A 21,249-nucleotide genomic window follows, 5' to 3' on the forward strand; every position below is an offset into this window, starting at 1 on the left:
TAATTAAAATATAAATATTTTTCCAATTCGTTTCTGCGAGACTTGCCCGGTTTTATTTCTGGTAACTTCCGTTTCAACTACTCTCGAATTACAAGATAAGTAAAAAAAAAAACTTCCTCATGCAGAGTGATCCGTGCTGAAATAACGTTATTATTTAAAAAGCCATTCTTAACATAGGGAAGGGAGGGTGTTTTGTACCTATTCTGTACTTTAACCTTACAATTGAATAAAAACATATCATAAAACTTTAATTGAACGTGGAAATATGATTTTAAAAAATAGCGCGGATCACTCTCTACATTAGCAAAAAAAAACAAAAAATCCCATATTTTAAAAATTTTAATTCATTTATCTACTAACCAATTTTTTTAATTTTAAATTCCTTTATTTATGTTAAGGCTTTTCACTCAAGAAACATTACGTTTTAATTGTTTAATTTCTTTTCACGGCATTGTTTACATAAAAAAGTTTGTTTTAACTTTTTCTAAACTGTTTCATTTTTACGACATGCCTCAACGTATTATAAACACCCTAACCTCCCATCTAATAAAAAACAAAACATGCCCTTCCATAAACCTCGAAAGCCGTTCTTAATATGGGGAGGTTGGGAGTGTTCATTCTGACAGCCGTTTTAACATGGGGAAGTTAGGGTGTTTATAATATGCTGGGGCGAGTCGTAAAATTAACGAAGTTGCTATCTATTATTTATTGCAAAAATTGCTTGAAATTTATTTATGTGACAAAAAAAATTACATTTTGGTACTCCTTGGACGTTGAGTTCCATGACGACCAGCAGAAAAAAAAAATAATAGTCGCTCCCTTAGTCCCCCACCTCACCCCGCACGTAACATCTTTTATTTACTGACGTTGCCGTAACTAAACGATTATTTGTCACATTTACAAACATTTATTTATTTATTTATTTAGAAAAAAGTTTTACTTTTTATGAATATTAAAAGAAAAATGGGTACTCATGCAGAGAGTGATCCATGCTGAAATAATAACATTATTTAAAAAGCCATTTTTAACATGGGGAGGGGAGGGGAGGGTGTTTTGTACCTATTCTGTACTTTAACCTTGCAATTGAATAAAAAAAACATATCATAAAACTTTAATTAAACGTGGAAATACGATTTAAAAAATAGCGCGGATGACTCTCTGCATTAGCACCGAAAAATGTTATTAAACATTTATTAATAATTTCTCACTTTTACAAACATTTGATTTTAAATTTCTTTTAAAATGACGACTTTTATCGACTTTTTTTTTTTTTTTAATAGTATTTGCGGATGGGTATGTTGACAACAAATATCAGTTAAATTTTGTAAATATCCCCCCCCCCCATTGTGTTTATTCCGAAATCCGTTCTTAACATGGAGAGGTTGAGGGTGTTTATTCTGAAAGCCGTTCTTAACATTTGTGGAGGTGAACCTAATGTAAAAAATAAATAAATAAATAAATAAATTTAAAAAAAAACTAAATCATTTACTGATAACTTCTCACTTTTACAAATATTGTTTAATTTACATGCGCGGATGAACAAATTGTTGAATAGTGCGAAAACAAAACGCTTTTGTAATAAACTTCGGGATAATTTTTTGGGTAAATATTTACATTTAGGTCCACCTCCACAATTTTCTTTTTTAAATGACGACTTTTATTGATAAATAAATTTACTTCTCCACAACTTTTATTGATAAATAAATCTACTTCTCTGCCACGGGCACTGAACCCCTCCTTTTTTTTTTAATAGTATTTTCGGGTGGGTATGCTGACAACAAATATCAGTTAAATTTTGCAACTAGTTCCCCCCCCCCTCCAAAAGTGGTGTTTATTCCGGAAGCTGTTCTTAAGATGAGGAGGTTGGGGGTGATTATAAGGTGGACCTAATCTAAAAAAACAAAAAAAAACAAGTTTTTTATGCGCACATAAGCAACTATTTTTTTATTAACTTTTTTTTTTAACTTTTTTTATTTAAAAATTAGTAAATTTCAATGAATAGAATAATAAATCATTTATCATTAATATGTGTTTTTGGTTTTGTGTTGAATGAAATTTCTTTTTCATTACAACAATAATGAACCAATTTAAATCTTCCGGCATGCGTCGGTTTAAGGGTTACGAAATTATCAATAAATCGTTTAGTTACTAAGCCAACGTCAGTAAATAAAAAAATGTTACATGCGCATGCATTAGCCTTGACTGGGGGGGGGGTTAAGGGAGCGACCATTAAATAATTATGCTGGTCGCCATGGAACTCAACGCCCAAGGAGTACCTAAAGTGGCACTTATGCACTTATGTTATCGTGCTATTTTTTTAAATAGTATTTTCATGTTAAATTCAAATTTTACAATATATTTTTCTTTTATTAATTTGTTAAGTGAAAGTACAAATAACCCGTTCGGTTTCTAATGTGAGGAAAATCTAGCCCCCCCCCCCAATAAAAAAGGGTACTCTGGATAATAACAAAACATTAAAATTGCCTCAGTCTCGAAAGATTTCTTCTCTACTGAACGAGGAAAAAAATGGTGAAGTGTAGTTCACCTTCTGTTTCTCTCCCCCTCTTAATATCTCTTTCTATCCATCTCTCCCTTTCCCTCTCTCAATCTATCTTTCTCTCTATATCACTCTCTTCATCTCTCTTTGAGCCCCTTTCTCTCTCTAACTCCCTCTATCTCTCTCCTTTTCTCTGTCTCATCCCTCTCTGTTTCTAACTCTCCCCCTCTCTGTTTATCTATCAATCCCTTTATCTCTCTATCTCCTTCTCTTTCTCTATTTTCCTCTCACTTTCTCTTTTCTATCTATATATCTTCCTCTCTATCTGTCCATCTCTAATCCCTCATCCTATTTTAGTCTCCTAAATTAATTACAGTGAATAAGGCATTGTCAAAACATGGATAAATCCTATTTTAGTCACCTAATTTACTGACTGTGAGAATAGAAGTTATTTGGAAATTACTGCTACCTTGAACAGCACCAGAAGTAACTGGTAAAACCTTTCTAATTAAATTGATTTTGGCAGCCATTTGGTAACAAAATGACATAGCCTTAGCCATTGCTGCATGAGGAATACCTGCGACCTTGCTGCCAAGTAGAAGAATTATTTATTCTACTTTAAAACATTCAATTTTTCAAAAATCTCATCTTCGACATCTCCAAAACATCCAATATGGGGGAAAATATTGCAGAAATGCAAACTTATTGTTTAGGATGAATGCACAATGGTACGCAAAAAAAATCACATGAGGCTCTTGGTCGATCCTTGCAAGATTTGCGTGGCAATGTCTGACCATTTGGGAATGCAGTAATATTGCTTGCAGGAGATTTCAGACAACACCAGCAGATGAAATAAATGCTTGCCTCAAATACTCTACTTTTTTGTTCCATGTGAAGACATTAAACTTAACTCAAAATATTAATGTCCAGTTGCAGACTGTTCGATCCGCACAAAAACTTTTGCATCACTTGTGGGAAATTGGGTATGAAAAAGTGCCAGCTGATCAGAGTTAAGGGCAAAATTCTTTGACTTTTAACTTCTGTAATTTCTGTAATTTCATTTCATCAAAAGAATAGTTAGTTTAAAAGGTTTTTGCAGATATTCAAATTATAAGAATTCCATTTGACTGAGTGAATGAGCTATTCTTGCAGGTCAATACAAAGATGCCCATGAACTTAACGCTATTATTCAATGTAAAATTCTAAGTGAGGTAGTCAAATACAAATCCATCGACACTGTTGTGAAAGCAGATAAAGTGGTTAATTATCCAACAGCTATATTTGCCAGGGATGCCACCGGATGTATTGCAACTGAAATTTGGTGTACTAATTATCATGTTGTGAAATATAAACCAATCCAAGCTTTGCAACTTTGCAATGGCACATAGCTTGCAGTAAAAAAAATTAACAAACAATATCATAGAAACAACAATCTTAACAGGACCTTTCACAGATGAATATATCTTCATTCCATGCATTCCTATGATTCCACCGGATACATCATTACACTTTAGGAAATTGCACTTTCCAATTTTATTGTCATTTGCAATAAACATCAACAAAGCACAGGGAACAATCTTTACAATTGTGGGTCTTACAGTTACACACTGACTGTTTTTTCACATGGACAATTTGTTACGTATTCAAGAGTCACCAAACAAGAAAATCTCTATATCAGCTAAGAAAATGGAACAACAAAAACTGTGTACCCATGCAAAATGGAAAATTAAACCTATAAGAAACATGCTTTTTCTAATTTTGGAACTTTTTCCATTGCGCCAATTTGAGCCACAGCAACACGTGGCAGGGTACAGCTAGTATATATATATATATATATATATATATATATATATATATATATATATATATATATATATATATATATATATTTGTATGGTCGACAAGTAGTTTTAATTTAATAAAAAAAATTCTTTAAGATGTCAAATTAGGAAATTTCAAAAATTCCCTCAACTTTATTGGTTTGTATTTCGCTTAGAATAAGTAAGATAAATAAAAGAAAAATAAGTTTCCTAGTTGTAGTTTTATGTGTCTTCTAACTACTTATAAAATTTCAAAAATATTGATAAAGATTTGATACTTATTTTCTTAAACTAACGAACATGTAAAAATAAGTTAAAAAAAATCATTTCACATTTTCAGTTGTTCAAAGCAAAATACTGTTTTAATTATGTTATGTGAATTACATATTATTAGTTTATATTCACTGCCATTATATTAAGAAATTTGATAAACAATGAACCATTGTAATAAAGCTAAATGTAAAGTATCATAAAACAAAATAAAAATCGAATTAATGATTTCCATGAAATGTTTTCTTTTAATGCTGTCTATAAAAATGAATTCTTTTTTCTTCTTTTATTTTTTTGTTTCAAAATTTTTTTTAAGAATTGTGATTATTTAAAATACTGTTGGGTTCTTTTATCTGTCTAAAGACAAAACTAAAAATAGCTACAAAAACGTCATTTTTATTTTATTTTTTTTTTAATATTTTTTTTAACCAAAAAAAAAGAGAATCATGGAATTAACTTTTTTAAGACTTCATATATTTTTGCTTTTAATTATTTATGTCTGTCTAGTTTATAGTTAAATTGATAATTAATATTATTTTGTTTGTTTCTAATTGTTATTGCATTTATGCATGAATAACTCAAAATTGTTGATTTATCATAAACAAACAAACCAAATCAGAACTTTGATATTCTTGAAATTTTTATTCATTTTTGTTTTTCAGTTTAAGCAACTCTTAATGGTTGGTGGCATTGACCGTTATTTCCAGATTGCCAAATGTTACAGAGATGAAGGTTCCAAACCTGATAGACAACCAGAATTTACTCAGGTTATTTATCATTTCCATTTATTTTTATTTGGTAGATATTAAAATACCAAATATATCAGTATATGTGTAGTTGAAATATGTTACAAACCTTATGTGTATTTATGACTAATGGTAGACCTCAGTAGATAAGTACTTAAGATTAATTGAAAACCTCAGTAGATGTGTATTTAAAATAAATAGCAAATATCAGTAGATGGTAAAATAAATGAAAATAAATTGCACGTCTCAGATGAGTATTTAAGTTGCAGACCTCAGTGTCTGTATATTAAATATATTAGCAGACCTCAGTATATGTGTATTTAGCACAAATGATAGACTGTAGTATATATATATTGTTTTCTAGATATAATAGGCCTCAGAAGATGTGTACTTAAAACAAGTGTCAGACTTTAATAGATGTGTATTTAAAATAAATATTAGTGGTTAGTACATGTGTATTTAAAATATAGACCTCATTAGATATATATTTTAAATAAATGGTAAACCTTAGTATATGTATATTAAGGATTAATAGCAAACCCTAGTACATATGTATTTAAAATATGGGCTTCATCTTCTTCTCTTTCTCTTATCTTCTTCTATCTATCTATTCTATCTTCTATCTATCTTCTTCTTCTTCTTCTTCTTCTTCTTCTTCTTCTTCTTCTTCTTCTTCTTCTTCTCTATATTAATAAAATAGAATCAATTATTCCCCTAAAGTAAAAAACACATTATAGCATGGCAAACACGGATGTCACATATAAATTCATTATGATCCGACTAATGGCCACTATTTTATGTAGGTTTTGCACATATTCACAGTTGCATTCATTCATTGTAATCAAATCTTATATTATTTCCAAGGAGCATCACAATCCGAACCTCATCTATATTAATAGGTATCCCAAGCCAAAATTTTATTTTTATTATATCTAAAAAAAATTTAACATGGTCATATAGATTTTTGTAAACCATAAACAAAAGTACCAAATTTATTTTGGTAGCTCAATTAGCCATCAAGTTATGATCGTTCAAAGTTTGTCGGAAAGTTGAAAATTTGCTATCATGGTCCAAAAGCAAAATTTCATAGTATATAACTAAAAATGTAAGCTACTAACAAGTGAAAAATCCTTATAAATGTAATGTCATCTTGTGGTAAATGAAAATACTAATGAAAGCAATAATTATTAGATGAAACCAACCTAAACACTAGGCAAAATCTCACAACCAATGGGAAAAAAGTGCAAATATGACACAGAAATGCAACTTTGACTGTTCATATCAATTTCATTTCAATAGCTAATGTATTGAATCTTCTTAGTGTGATTCATAACACATTAGAGATCAAGATAATTTTTTCTTTTAATTATAAATTGATAAAACACTCAATTGTGAATCATGTAAAAGCAGTCGAACAGACAATTTGGTGAAAAGGGCAAAAAAGGGTTAAAAAATGAGTCAAAAGTATACGTTACTGAAATTGCTGTAAAAATGTAACCGTTGGAAGTAGAAGCTTAAAACTTTGCAACTTTACTAATTTTTGGGTGAGGAATTCAAAGAAATGTTTGTCTTGTTTCTAATAACAAAACTTTTTGCCACAGAAATATTTTTACTTTGGGGAATTTAAACTTGTCAAAAAAGGACCGACAAAAATAAGATTTAGAAATTTGTTATACAAAAAGTCACAAGTCATTTTTTCGAGCATTGAAAAACTTTCAACTTAAAAGACAAGTAAACAAGTAAGATATTTTATAGGCAGAGGTCTTACTACAATTCCTTTCCTTATTGATTTTCTCTCAGAATTCTTCTATGGTAGATATATCAAGAACACTCCAAATCCTACCATCACTTGAAACAGGCATTACCTCAAAACCCCATCTGTAAACAAATGTTGACTCTACCTGTGCAATGCCAGATGACAAAGGCCATCAAAAAAAATCTTTTCTGCCTTTGGTTTGCAATATATGGATGCAGATATAGCCTCAATGACTTGGCCAATGTAAAAGTTGGTGTCATAGTAGACCCATTGCCCTTGATGCTCATAACTGAAGATATCCTGAAATGGTTCTTCATCACAACTCCAGGAGTTATCTGAATGTTCAGCAGATTCACTAAGGGACTTTTTTTGTTGCTTTGGAGTTGGAAATGAATCAACTGGATTTCTTCTCAAGTAGTCAGAGAGAGCAGCTTCCAGTTGAACTTTAACACAACCTTGAGATATCTTAGTTCAAGTTTATCAAAAACACCTGATAGAACATATACGTCTCGGGAGCACTTCTACAGTTTATCGCCGAAAATGGAGATGCCATTTTTTTTTGTGCACCTGTTGTTAAAATCCGAGGGAGAAATCAGTATTTTAAACTATGACCGAAGCATGAAATAAATATCAAAAAGAAAATTAAACTAGATAATGATTTTTCAGTTTCATTTAAATTAATTTGTTGTTGACCCTTTAAAGTTGCTTTAATTAAAAAAAATGTTTCATTAAAATTCTTTATTTGTTTGGAAAAAAAAACCCAAAAAAATCTATTTTATAAAAATCCAATGTTGCTCTCATCACAAAATTGTTTTATTAAAATTATATTATTGTACAAGTAAATTTTAAAGTTTTGATTTCACTCTCTTTTTATATTTATTTTTTTACATGCGAAAAGTTGGATCACGCCACAAAATATTCCAATATTAGACAGAAATCACTTTTTTTTTTATTCTTCATCCAGAAGTATAAACGTTTTAGGCTTATATCTTTAATGGGTAACTTTTCACAAAAGGTTTGGTAAAGTGTGAATTTGACCCATTTTTCTGCCCAACTTTCAAATTGGGTTTCAGGCTATGTTTACATGTATAATAAGAGATTTTCTGGGTATAAAAGATGAAAAAAAAATATTGGAATGGAAGTGAGGAAGCTGAATCCTGGAAAGCATGGAATGATATCACATGGTGATTGATATGGGCATCCCTGAGGTAAGTCTGGTCCATATGGATGTGGCCAAGGGTTGGATCAATGAGAATAAAGATTGCCAGAAAGACTTGATCCTGGAACCAGGTATTGATGGTCACTGGAACAGAGGGCCGGATGTTGACAGACACTGGAACAGGGAGCCGAAGGCCATAGCAGGAACCACTGGGAGAGCTGGTGCAGGAAGCAGGGGGCTACTGAAGAATGAGACATAGAAGCTGCAGGAGTGAGCTGGAGTCACAAGAGCTGGAAGCTGTAGGAGTAAGCTGGAGCCACAGCAACTGGAAGCTACTGGAATTGCAGGAGCGGGAATAGTGAGCATGAGCTAAAAACCGCTGGAAGTTGCAGAAGTTTGAGCAGGAACTTGAGAGGAAAGCTGGACTCAAGTGGATGAAGTAGATAGCAAAGCGTGAAAGATTGAATTTCATAAAATATTTTGTGTTGTCCTTAAAATGACAGTTTGATTTGTTGCTACTGGTGTCTTCTCTTGGCGCTTAAGTACTGCCTATGCAATCGGGATGAGGACTTTCTGACGCCTCAGCTGACCTTTTTTTTTTGTAGTTGGACTTTGCTTTACTCATTGGGATGAAAGATTAGTACAGCTGATGTGCCTAGATCACAATTATAATTAATTAATGACCAGATTTGTTGTGGTATCTGGGATATTAGTTGAGTGTATATATGTAAATCTTGGTCAATTGTCAGTCATTTTAGTCCAGTGTAAGAAAAAGGACATACAATGCTAAAGTGCAGTGATGATTCAAGACAGTTGAAATTTTGTATCAATTTTGCCAGTAATTTTTTATCACATTTCTTTCTAGTGTTAGGGGCATGTCTTATCGCCCCTGCTTCTGTAAAAAGTGTTTTGAATTCTGCAATGTTTGTAGACAAATAACGCATGCTGACATGACAGTTCTTTTTATGAAGACCAAACAGTCTTTATGCTGAATTTTTATACTGGGCCCATGTGATTGGCTGGTTATGTTGTGGAAAGAGTATTCCCATTATTTTTTTTTTTCAGACTGGAAGGTGGCTGGGTTGTCTGTTATAAGCAGGATCAAGTTCGGTCTCATTCTTGTTTCACTGGCCTAGTGTCTCAACCTCGAATTGAAAACAAACCAGAACCTGTGGAGGCAGTACTAAACATGACTTTAGATAGCATCCTGAAATCTAACCGGTCCATATAACTTTCTTACATGGATGTTTAAACTGACTATATACAGCTTGCTTTATTTACATTACCGGCCACTGGTCATACAACAAAACCGCTGGTCATACAACAAAACCGCTGGTCATACAACAAAACCGCTGGTTGTACAACAAAACCACATTTTAGTCTTGACAAAGACATGAATACTCTTTAAAATAAAATTTAAAATAAAAAAAAAAAACAATTTAGAAGCTTCTTTTCTTTCCTTCTCCTTCAAAATTGGCCACACATAGGCAGAAGAATCTCTGGCAATATAAAGTGTTATAAGGGCAGAGTTTCCTTCCTCAACAACGGATCTTAGAAGGGTAGCATATTCAGCGTTCACACATATATGGACTAGCAGACATTGGACATTGGACATTAGGCTGTTAAATGTTAAATGAACACCTGTGCTTTGTTTTTGTCATGAGAAACACGACAGTGAAGAAAAAGAAATTTGAACATATGCTATCCCAGATCATAGATTTTCATGCTGAAAAAAGGAATACTATATTTCTATTATCATAGAAAAAATATTCTTTTATATATTATGAAGGAATTTTTAATGTTTTCTTTTAATTGTTGCACACATTCTTCAGATGAGTATTTTTATTATTGCTTTTTCATTTTATAAAGTGATGGTAGCTTTTTTAAATTAGCATTCAAGCTGAGTTTTAGCCTTCTTTTAGACTGTAGACACCAAGAACTTGAACAATATTTTTTTTCAAATCTTTGAAAGAAACCAATTTAATTGTTCACTCCATTAAATATCAAAGTTTATTTATTGAGAAAGTAATCGATTACTGGTTTTAATTTACAAAGATCAGAAACTCTTGTATACAAAAAAATGTATTAATGCTTCCATTGGCATAAGGTGTATTTTTATTTAGAACAAAAGACAGCTTTAAAATTTAAGCTCTCTTTTCGTCTAAGAACAAGACAATAGAATACATGTGTGATTTCAAAAGATGTGAAATGAAAATATTCCTGCTTGAATTTTGAGTAAAACCATCACAATATATCTATTCTCAAAGAATGAATGTGATTTGACTGTTTTCCATGATTGAAAGGATCATGCAAAGCTTTTAGACACGTATTAATCTTGAGATATAGAATACTTTTTTGGAGGATAATCATTGTTATATTTTCTTTTGCATAGGTAGACATAGAAATGTCCTTTGTAGATATGGAAGATGTGATGTCTTTAACAGAACAACTTCTAGCAGCAGCATGGCCAGATATGAAAGACAAACTCAGTCCTCCTTTTCCACGTTTGTCTTTTAATAAAGCCATGACATTATATGGAACTGATAAACCAGATGTACGGTTTGGCTTTGAGGTAAGTTTATTAACTATAACAATAATTTTTTTTAATTCATTCATTTTAACTGAAATAGGGATTTTGTCATTAATTGAGGATAATTCTGTCTTACCGATCATTACTTGAGGTATCTCCTGTTTTTCTCTTTCAACTCATTCAGTTGTCATGTAACACTGCTAAATAATTCTTATTTGTGGTATCTTTTTTCTTTTTTTTTCTTTTTTACATAGAGGTCACTCGAGAATAAGAGTTAATGAGTGTACAGTAGTCAATGGGATAATATCCTAGTAATCTTTAGTAGTGGAAATTTGGTAAATTGGATTACTGAAGGGGATGGTTCATCAAGAATTTGTTTATGTTGAACTTGAAGACAACCACATTCTAGTCAGATGGAAAACAGGCAAACGGAAGAGAGTTCCATAGGCGTGCAGTTCTTAGAAAGAAGGTCTGTTTATGGAATCTACATTTTGGTTTAGGCACAGATAAAGAGTGAGGAAAATTATTGACAGTGGTTTCAGTTAGATGAGTGTTTTTCGTGAAAGATTGGCGAGGGGGACCATAGATTGGAGCTCAGATGAGGACTTGCCATGGATATAACGATAAAGCAAAGACAGACTCGCAATGTCTCTTCTGTGGGAAAGAGGTTGAAGGGAAGAGAAAAGAGCATCCCTCACCAAGCTAAGAAGTCTATTTTGAACTCTGTCAAGGCAGGATAAGCTGCTTCTAGCAACTCCTACCTAGATGTGGCAACAGTACTCCACCCTTGAACGCACTGGGCTTTTATATAGATAAAGAATTGCATCAGCAGTGAGATATTTACTGGAGCGGTAAAAGGACCCCACCATTTATCCAGTGACCTTGGCAACAAATTTGATGTGCATGTTCCATTTCAGATTAGGAGTAAACATCAAGCCCAGAAGCTTGTCAAAACATGGAGCCTCCCCAAGATGAGAGCCATTCATTTCAATTGATGCAAGATGGGAATCCGAGCGTTGATGATGTAAAGATAGAAGCTTGGTTTTAGATGCATTAAAAGTAACCAGCCACCTATTTCCCCATTGTACAACATGCTCAAAATCAGAGGAGAGAGAATCAGAGAGGACTTGGTCATTTATGGCCTTTGATGTGTTGCCATAGATGGTAGTGTCGTCAGCATAAATGTCTACGAATGATCTAAGGATGTATTTTGAGAGATCTTTGATGTAGATCAGGTAGAGAGTTGGGCCCAGGATGAACCCTTGAGAAACTCCAAAATTAATACTGTGAGCTTCCAATTTCTGCCCATGAACTACTACTCTAAGAGTAGTAGTTCATGGGCAGAAATTGGAAGCTCACAGTATTATTATTAGAGAGAAATGATTTAATAATTGAGAAGACATTTCCAGCTATACCGTAGCTGGAAATCTTGTGAGTAGACCTTTATGCTGTAGCAGACTGGTGGATATATTATCTGCATCCCCCAGTCGTACAAAATAGGTAAAATGAATTGAATTGAGAAAGGAATGAACAGCACATTTATTGAATTAAACGAACTCGAATTAATTTCATGAAGAAACAAATGAAAGAAAAGGGTACAGCATGTGTTTAGTTTGTCGTGCGTCTCGCTGTTAGCTGGTGAGAAGGAAAGTCTATTGTTGTGGAGAGAGTGAGAAAGTCAATCCAGGCCATGGAGAAAGAAAGCGTGTAAGGTGTATGTACTGTCTGTTGGCTCTTGCCCCACACATAGAAGCGGGGTTGTGAAGCGTGCGGGCGCGTGCCCCGAAGGGGGCGCTTGGTCCATCGACTGCTCAGATCGGGAGCCGAATCGAAAAAGGAAGAAACAGCTTTTGTGGTTGTTTCCGGGTGTTCTTTGCACATGTGTGGATTTCCTTTAAAGGGAAGTGACGTTGCCCATGTGTGTGTACGTGTGTATGCATACATGTATGTACGTTAGCGTGTGTGTGTGTGTGTATGCACATGAATGTGAGTACATGTGCGGGAACATAAATTATGTACGTGCACGCGTATGTTTGTGTGCGCATATGTTTGTGTGCGCGTATGTGTATGATAAGAAAAGTGGCTTGAGATGTGAACGTGTGTTTTGTGTGAGACTAGAACAGGCTTGCACAATGCCATACCCTATCAAAGGCCTTTGATATGTCAAGAGCAATTGCCCTAGAAAGGAGGCCTTTGTCGAGAGATTCACTAATCCTATGAGATATAACCATAAGCATATTGCTGTAGATCAAGCAGAACGGAAACCATATTGCATGTCACTAGGAGGGATATTTCTGCTGAGATGGTTGACTACTTCTTTATTTAATACAGATTCCAGCAACTTACTCATGACACACAGGAGACTTATTGGTCTGTACTGAGAGGGAGATGACTGATCACCTGAATTCTTAAATACGGGGCATACTGATAAGGTTTTTCAGAGTATTGATTGAAGCTTTTTCGACACTATAATTGGAATGCCGTCAGGATCAATTGCTTTATTGGAATCAAGGTTTCTTGATTAGCTTGGCAACATCACGCACAGATATTTGTATGTTGCATAGCATGTTTTCTGTTACGGGGGGAAATATGGTGGGGTGATGGCCTTGGTCGCATAGGGTAGAATTAGCTACAAATTTCTTAGCAAAGAGTTTGGCTTTGTCTGATGCTGACAAGATCTATTGATGATGGTTGAGATAGAGCATACGCTTCTGTTCAGGACTCTGTTTGCTATTTGCCAAAATGGTGGGAACCAAGCTGCTGCTCAACTACTTTGGATTTAATGGACTGAGCATATAGCTCTCTTGCATTTTTTATTACTCTTTTATAGTGGTTGCTGGCAGTCCTGAAGGCGGTTTTAGTCTCAGTACATCTATTACGTTGGAAGCAATGGATAAAATGATTTCTGTGTGCAATGTCAGCAGCACATTCTAGAGAGAACCACAGTTGGCTGTTAGGTTTTTGTTGGAATTTTTTCAAGGGTATGAAGAAGTCTATATCTACAATTAACCATTCCGTCAGATCTGATACTATAGAGGACACATTCTTTTTAAACATGGAACGCAGAAGTAGATCATGTATAAATGTATGGAAGCTATCCCAGTCAGCCATAGAGTATCAATATACTGTACAATGGAGAGGTACGTCTGAGGATTTATTACATTTCGATTTTATCTGAACTGATACAATTGAGTGATCAGAAGATCTCAGTGGAGACAGAACGGACGATGAATATAGCTCCGGACAAGTCGTGAGAAAAAGGTCTAGAAGACTTGCATACTGACCATCAGTGTCGGGCACACGTGTGGGTTCATGAACAATCTGAGTGAGATCATAAGCAATGGAGAAATTGTGACAGAACCTCCCCTCATCATCTGTCTTGTTTGAGTAGGTCAACCATTCCACATTGTGAACATTGAAGTTTCCACAGCTATGAATGTTAGCTGAAGGATGAGCAGATAGGAGTTGGTTAATTTTCTTAGATATGCTCTTAAAGATAGTAACTCTGCTGTTGTGGGGGTGATAGAGGGCAAATATAAACGCAGTACTGTGAGCAAGTGCAACCCGGAAACACATAGAGTAAGTTCGGGTGTTCTCTGGAGATGTCCTTACCACATGGAAAGCCATCTTTAATGTAGGCCATGGCCATGGCGATCTTTAGGGTCAGATTTGGATGTTAAGTTAGAGTAACCTTTAATTACAAACTCATCTAGGGAAATAGTCGGTCCAATGCCAGTTTCGCATAGGAATAATAGGTCTGGCTTAGTCTCCTGTAATTGGGTTTCAACTTCTGGAAAGTTAGAACGTAGACCTCTGATCTTGGAGAGGATTGAACTAGAGCTGCAAAATATGATAATAAATAATAAAACAGATTCTACTGCCTGATATAGTAACAGCAGCAAGGACCTGACTGTAAAGTGAATGCTACCCTAATATAAATCAAATGCAACTATAAAAGCAAATGCAGCAATAGTGTAAATTGAAGTGAAAATTGGTGCAGTTCTAATAAAATATGAATTCAAGCTGAGCATAAACTGAATGCTACTATAGTCTAAATTGAATGCATTTATATTATACTATTCATACATTCAATTTACTTTAATATTGAATTCACATTTCAGACTGCATTTTGATTCCATTTGAGTTACATTCAATTTACACTACAGTTGCATTCATATTCTAGTCTGGCTCTATTCATATTGTAACATGGAACATGGTTACAATAATTTTACACTACAGCAAGAATATAGATTCGGCTATTGTGTAATTAAATGCAAAAGTTGTATAACATCAATTCTGTCTAACTGAATTGTTTATTTGCAGTGCTCAAGGTATTAAACTAGTTTGTTTAGTTCATGAATAAATTTCTGAGTGCAAGTTTTCTTATCATGGGAAGTCATTCACATCCTTTATCTACGTTTGTGTATATACATCACATTATCTATATCTGTGTATTCACATCACATTATCTACGTCTGTGTATTGACATGACATTACCTACATCTGTGTACTTACATAACATTATCTACATCTGTGTATTCACATTACATTATCTACATCTGTGTATTAACATCACATTATCTACATCTGTGTATTCACATCACATTGTCTACATCTGTGTATTCACATAACATTATCTATGTTTGTGCATTCACATCACATTATCTACATCTACGTATACACATCACATTATCCACGGCTGTGTATTCACATCACATTATCTGCGTCTATTCACATGACATTATCTCAATCTATGTATACACATCACATTATCTACATCTATGTATTCACATCACATTATCTACATCTGTGTATTCACATCAGATGATCTACATCTGTGTATTCACATCACATGATCTACATCTGTGTATTCACATCACATTATCTACATCTGTGTATTCACATCACATTATCTACGTCTGTGTATTCACATCACATTATCTACGTCTGTGTATTCACATCACATTATCTACATCTGTGTATTCACATCACATGATCTACATCTGTGTATTCACATCACATTATCTGCGTCTATTCACATCACATTATCTACATTTGTGTATTCACATCACATTATCTACATCTGTGTATTCACATCACATTATCTACATCTGTGTATTCACATCACATTATCTGCGTCTGTGTATTCACATCACATTATCTGCGTCTATTCACATCACATTATCTACATTTGTGCATTCACATCACATTATCTACATCTGTGTATTCACATCACATTATCTACATCTGTGTATTCACATCACATTATCTACATCTGTATATTCACATCACATTATCTACGTCTGTGTATTCACATCACATTATCTACATCTGTGTATTCACATCACATTATCTGCATCTGTGTATTCACATCACATTATCTACGTCTGTGTATTCGAATCACATTATCTACATCTGTGTATTCACATCACATTATCTACATCTGTGTATTCACATCACATTATCTACATCTGTGTATTCACATACCATTATCTACATCTGTGTATTCACATCACATTATCTACATCTGTGTATTCACATCACATTATCTATGTCTGTGTATTCACATTACATTATCTACGTCTGTGTATTCACATCACATTATCTACATCTGTGTATTCACATGACATTATCTACGTCTGTGTATTCACATCACATTATCTACATCTGTGTATTCACATCACATTATCTACATCTGTGTATTCACATCACATTATCTACATCTGTGTATTCACATCAAATTATCTACATCTGTGTATTCACATACCATTATCTACATCTGTGTATTCACATCACATTAGATACATCTGTGTATTCACATCACATTATCTATGTCTGTGTATTCACATCACATTATCTACATCTGTGTATTCACATCACATTATCTACATCTGTGTATTCACATCACATTATCTATGTCTGTGTATTCACATCACATTATCTACATTGGTGTATTCACATCACATTATCTACATCTGTGTATTCACATCACATTATCTATATCTGTGTATTCACATACCATTATCTACATCTGTGTATTCACATCATATTTGATACATCTGTGTATTCACATCACATTATCTATGTCTGTGTATTCACATCACATTATCTACATCTGTGTATTCACATCACATTATCTATGTCTGTGTATTCACATCACATTATCTCCATCTGTGTATTCACATCATAATATCTACATCTGTGTATTCACATAACATGATCTACATCTGTGTATTCACATCGCATGATCTACATCTGTGTATTCACATCACATTATCTACATCTGTGTATTCACATCACATTATCTACATCTGTGTATTCAAATCACATTATCTATGTCTGTGTATTCACATTACATTATCTACATCTGTGTATTTGCATCACATTATCTACATTTGTGTATTCACATCACATTATCTACATCTGTGTATTCACATCACATTATCTACATCTGTGTATTCACATCACATTATTTACGTCTGTGTATTCACATCACATTATCTATGTCGGTGTATTCACATCACATTATCTATGTTTGTGTATTCACATCACATTATCTACATCTGTGTATTCACATAAGATTATCTACATCTGTATTCACATCACATTAGATACATCTGTGTATTCGCAACACATTATCTACGTCTGTGTATTCACATCACATTATCTACATCTGTGTATTCACTACACATTATCCATGTCTGTGTAGTCACATAACATTATCTCCATCTGCGTATTCACATCACATTATCTCCATCTGTGTATTCATATCATAATATGTACATCTGTGTATTCACATCACATTATCTACATCAGTGTATTCACATCACATTATCTACGTCTGTGTATTCACATCACATTATCTACATCTGTGTATTCACATCAAATTATCTACATCTTTGTATTCACATACCATTATCTACATCTGTGTATTCACATCACATTATCTACATCTGTGTATTCACATCACATTATCTACGTCTGTGTATTCACATCACATTATCTACATCTGTGTATTCACATCACATTATCTACATCTGTGTATTCACATCACATTATCTACATCGGTGTATTCACATACCATTATCTACATCTGTGTTTTCACATCACATTAGATACATCTGTGTATTCACATCACATTAGATACGTCTGTGTATTCACATCACATTATCTACCTCTGTGTATTCACATCACATTATCTACATCTGTGTATTCACATCACATTATCTATGTCTGTGTATTCAAATCACATTATCTACATCTGTGTATTCACATCACATTAGATACATCTGTGTATTCACATCATATTATCTACATCTGTGTATTCATATCATAATATCTACATCTGTGTATTCACATCCCATTATCTACATCTGTGTATTCACATCACATTATCTACATCTGTGTATTCAAATCACATTATCTATGTCTGTGTATTCACATTACATTATCTACATCTGTGTATTTGCATCACATTATCTACATTTGTGTATTCACATCACATTATCTACATCTGTGTATTCACATCACATTATCTACATCTGTGTATTCACATCACATTATGTACATCTGTGTATTCACATCACATTATCTACGTCGGTGTATTCACATCACATTATCTATGTTTGTGTATTCACATCACATTATCTGCATCTGTATATTCACATCACATTATCTACATCTGTGTATTCACATAAGATTATCTATATCTGTATTCACATCAAATTAGATACATCTGTGTATTCGCAACACATTATCTACGTCTGTGTATTCACATCACATTATCTACGTCTGTGTATTCACATCACATTATCCATGTCTGTGTAGTCACATCACATTATCTCCATCTGTGTATTCACATATTATCTCCATCTGTGTATTCATATCATAATATCTACATCTGTGGATTCACATCACATTATCTACATCAGTGTATTCACATCACATTATCTACGTCTGTGTATTCACATCACATTATCTACATCTGTGTATTCACATCACATTATCTACATCTGTGTATTCACATCACATTATCTACATCTGTGTATTCACATGCCATTATCTAGATCTGTGTATTCACATACCATTATCTACATCTGTGTATTCACATCACATTATCTACATCTGTGTATTCACATCACATTTGATACATCTGTGTATTCACATCACATTATCTATGTCTGTGTATTCACATCACATTATCTACATCTGTGTATTCACATCACATTATCTATGTCTGTGTATTCACATCACATTATCTCCATCTGTGTATTCACATCATAATATCTACATCTGTGTATTCACATAAGATTATCTACATCTGTATTCACATCACATTAGATACATCTGTGTATTCGCAACACATTATCTACGTCTGTGTATTCACATCACATTATCTACGTCTGTCTATTCACATCACATTATCTATGTTTGTGTATTCATATCACATTATCTGCATCTGTGTATTCACATCACATTATCTACATCTGTGTATTCATATAAGATTATCTACATCTGTATTCACATCAAATTAGATACATCTGTGTATTCGCAACACATTATCTACGTCTGTGTATTCACATCACATTATCTACGTCTGTGTATTCACATCACATTATCCATGTCTGTGTAGTCACATCACATTATCTCCATCTGTGTATTCACATCACATTATCTCCATCTGTGTATTCATATCATAATATCTACATCTGTGGATTCACATCACATTATCTACATCAGTGTATTCACATCACATTATCTACGTCTGTGTATTCACATCACATTATCTACATCTGTGTATTCACATCACATTATCTACATCTGTGTATTCACATCACATTATCTACATCTGTGTATTCACATACCATTATCTAGATCTGTGTATTCACATACCATTATCTACATCTGTGTATTCACATCACATTATCTTCATCTGTGTATTAACATCACATTTGATACATCTGTGTATTCACATCACATTATCTATGTCTGTGTATTCACATCACATTATCTACATCTGTGTATTCACATCACATTATCTATGTCTGTGTATTCACATCACATTATCTCAATCTGTCTATTCACATCATAATATCTACATCTGTGTATTCACATCACATGATCTACATCTGTGTATTCACATCGCATGATCTACATCTGTGTATTCACATCACATTATCTACATCTGTGTATTCAAATCACATTATCTATGTCTATGTATTCACATTACATTATCTACATCTGTGTATTTGCATCACATTATCTACATTTGTGTATTCACATCACATTATCTACATCTGTGTATTCACATCACATTATCTACATCTGTGTATTCACATCACATTATGTACGTCTGTGTAGTCACATCACATTATCTACGTTGGTGTATTCACATCACATTATCTACGTCTGTGTATTCACATCACATTATCTACGTCTGTGTATTCACATCACATTATCTACGTCTGTGTATTCACATCACATTATCTACATCTGTGTATTCACAACACATTATCTACGTCTGTGTATTCACATCACATTATCTACGTCTGTGTATTCACATCACATTATCTACATCTGTGTATTCACATACCATTATCTACATCTGTGTATTCACATACCATTATCTACATCTGTGTATTCACATCACATTATCTACATCTGTGTGTTCACATCACATTATCTACGTCTGTGTATTCACATCACATTATCTACGTCTGTGTATTCACATCACATTATCTACATCTGTGTATTCACATCACATTATCTACATCTGTGTATTCACATCACATTATCTACATCGGTGTATTCACATACCATTATCTACATCTGTGTATTCACATCACATTAGATACATCTGTGTATTCACATCGCATTATCTACATCTGTGTATTCACATCACATTATCTACATCTGTGTATTCACATCACATTATCTACATCTGCGTATTCACATCATATTATCTACATCTGTGTATTCACATCACATTATCTACATCTGTATATTCACATCACATTATCTACGTCTGTGTATTCCCATCACATTAGATACATCTGTGTATTCACATCACATTATCTACATCTGTGTATTCACATCACATTATCTATGTCTGTGTATTCACATCACATTATTTACATCTGTGTATTCACATCACATTATCTACATCTGTGTATTCACATCACATTATCTACATCTGTGTATTCACATCACATTAGATACATCTGTGTATTCACATCACATTAGATACGTCTGTGTATTCACATCACATTATCTACATCTGTGTATTCACATCACATTATCCCCATCTGTGTATTCACATCACATTATCTACATCTGTGTATTCACCTCACATAAGATACATCTGTGTATTCACATCACATTATCTACGTCTGTGTATTCACATCACATTATCTACGTCTGTGTATTCACATCACATTATCTACGTCTGTGTATTCACATCACATTATCTACA

The 21,249-nt window shown here is 33.4% G+C and overlaps 1 protein-coding gene across 3 annotated transcripts in view; it reads left to right on the plus strand.

Annotated features, from left to right (window-relative positions):
• Window positions 1–21,249, plus strand: part of LOC145286014 (aspartate--tRNA ligase, mitochondrial-like) — a 517,834-nt gene that overhangs the window by 326,015 nt on the left and 170,570 nt on the right. For all 3 annotated transcript variants that reach the window (XM_080134627.1, XM_080134626.1, XM_080134628.1), the window contains exons 8-9: window positions 5,250–5,354; window positions 10,641–10,820. In XM_080134627.1, the coding sequence (XP_079990753.1) occupies window positions 5,250–5,354; window positions 10,641–10,820 (285 nt within the window). The remainder of the gene's footprint in view (window positions 1–5,249; window positions 5,355–10,640; window positions 10,821–21,249) is intronic.

The sequence above is a fragment of the Euprymna scolopes genome, chromosome 10, assembly GCF_053919585.1.
Source record: "Euprymna scolopes isolate OS-2025 chromosome 10, ASM5391958v1, whole genome shotgun sequence".
NCBI classification, from domain to species: Eukaryota; Metazoa; Mollusca; class Cephalopoda; order Sepiida; family Sepiolidae; genus Euprymna; species Euprymna scolopes.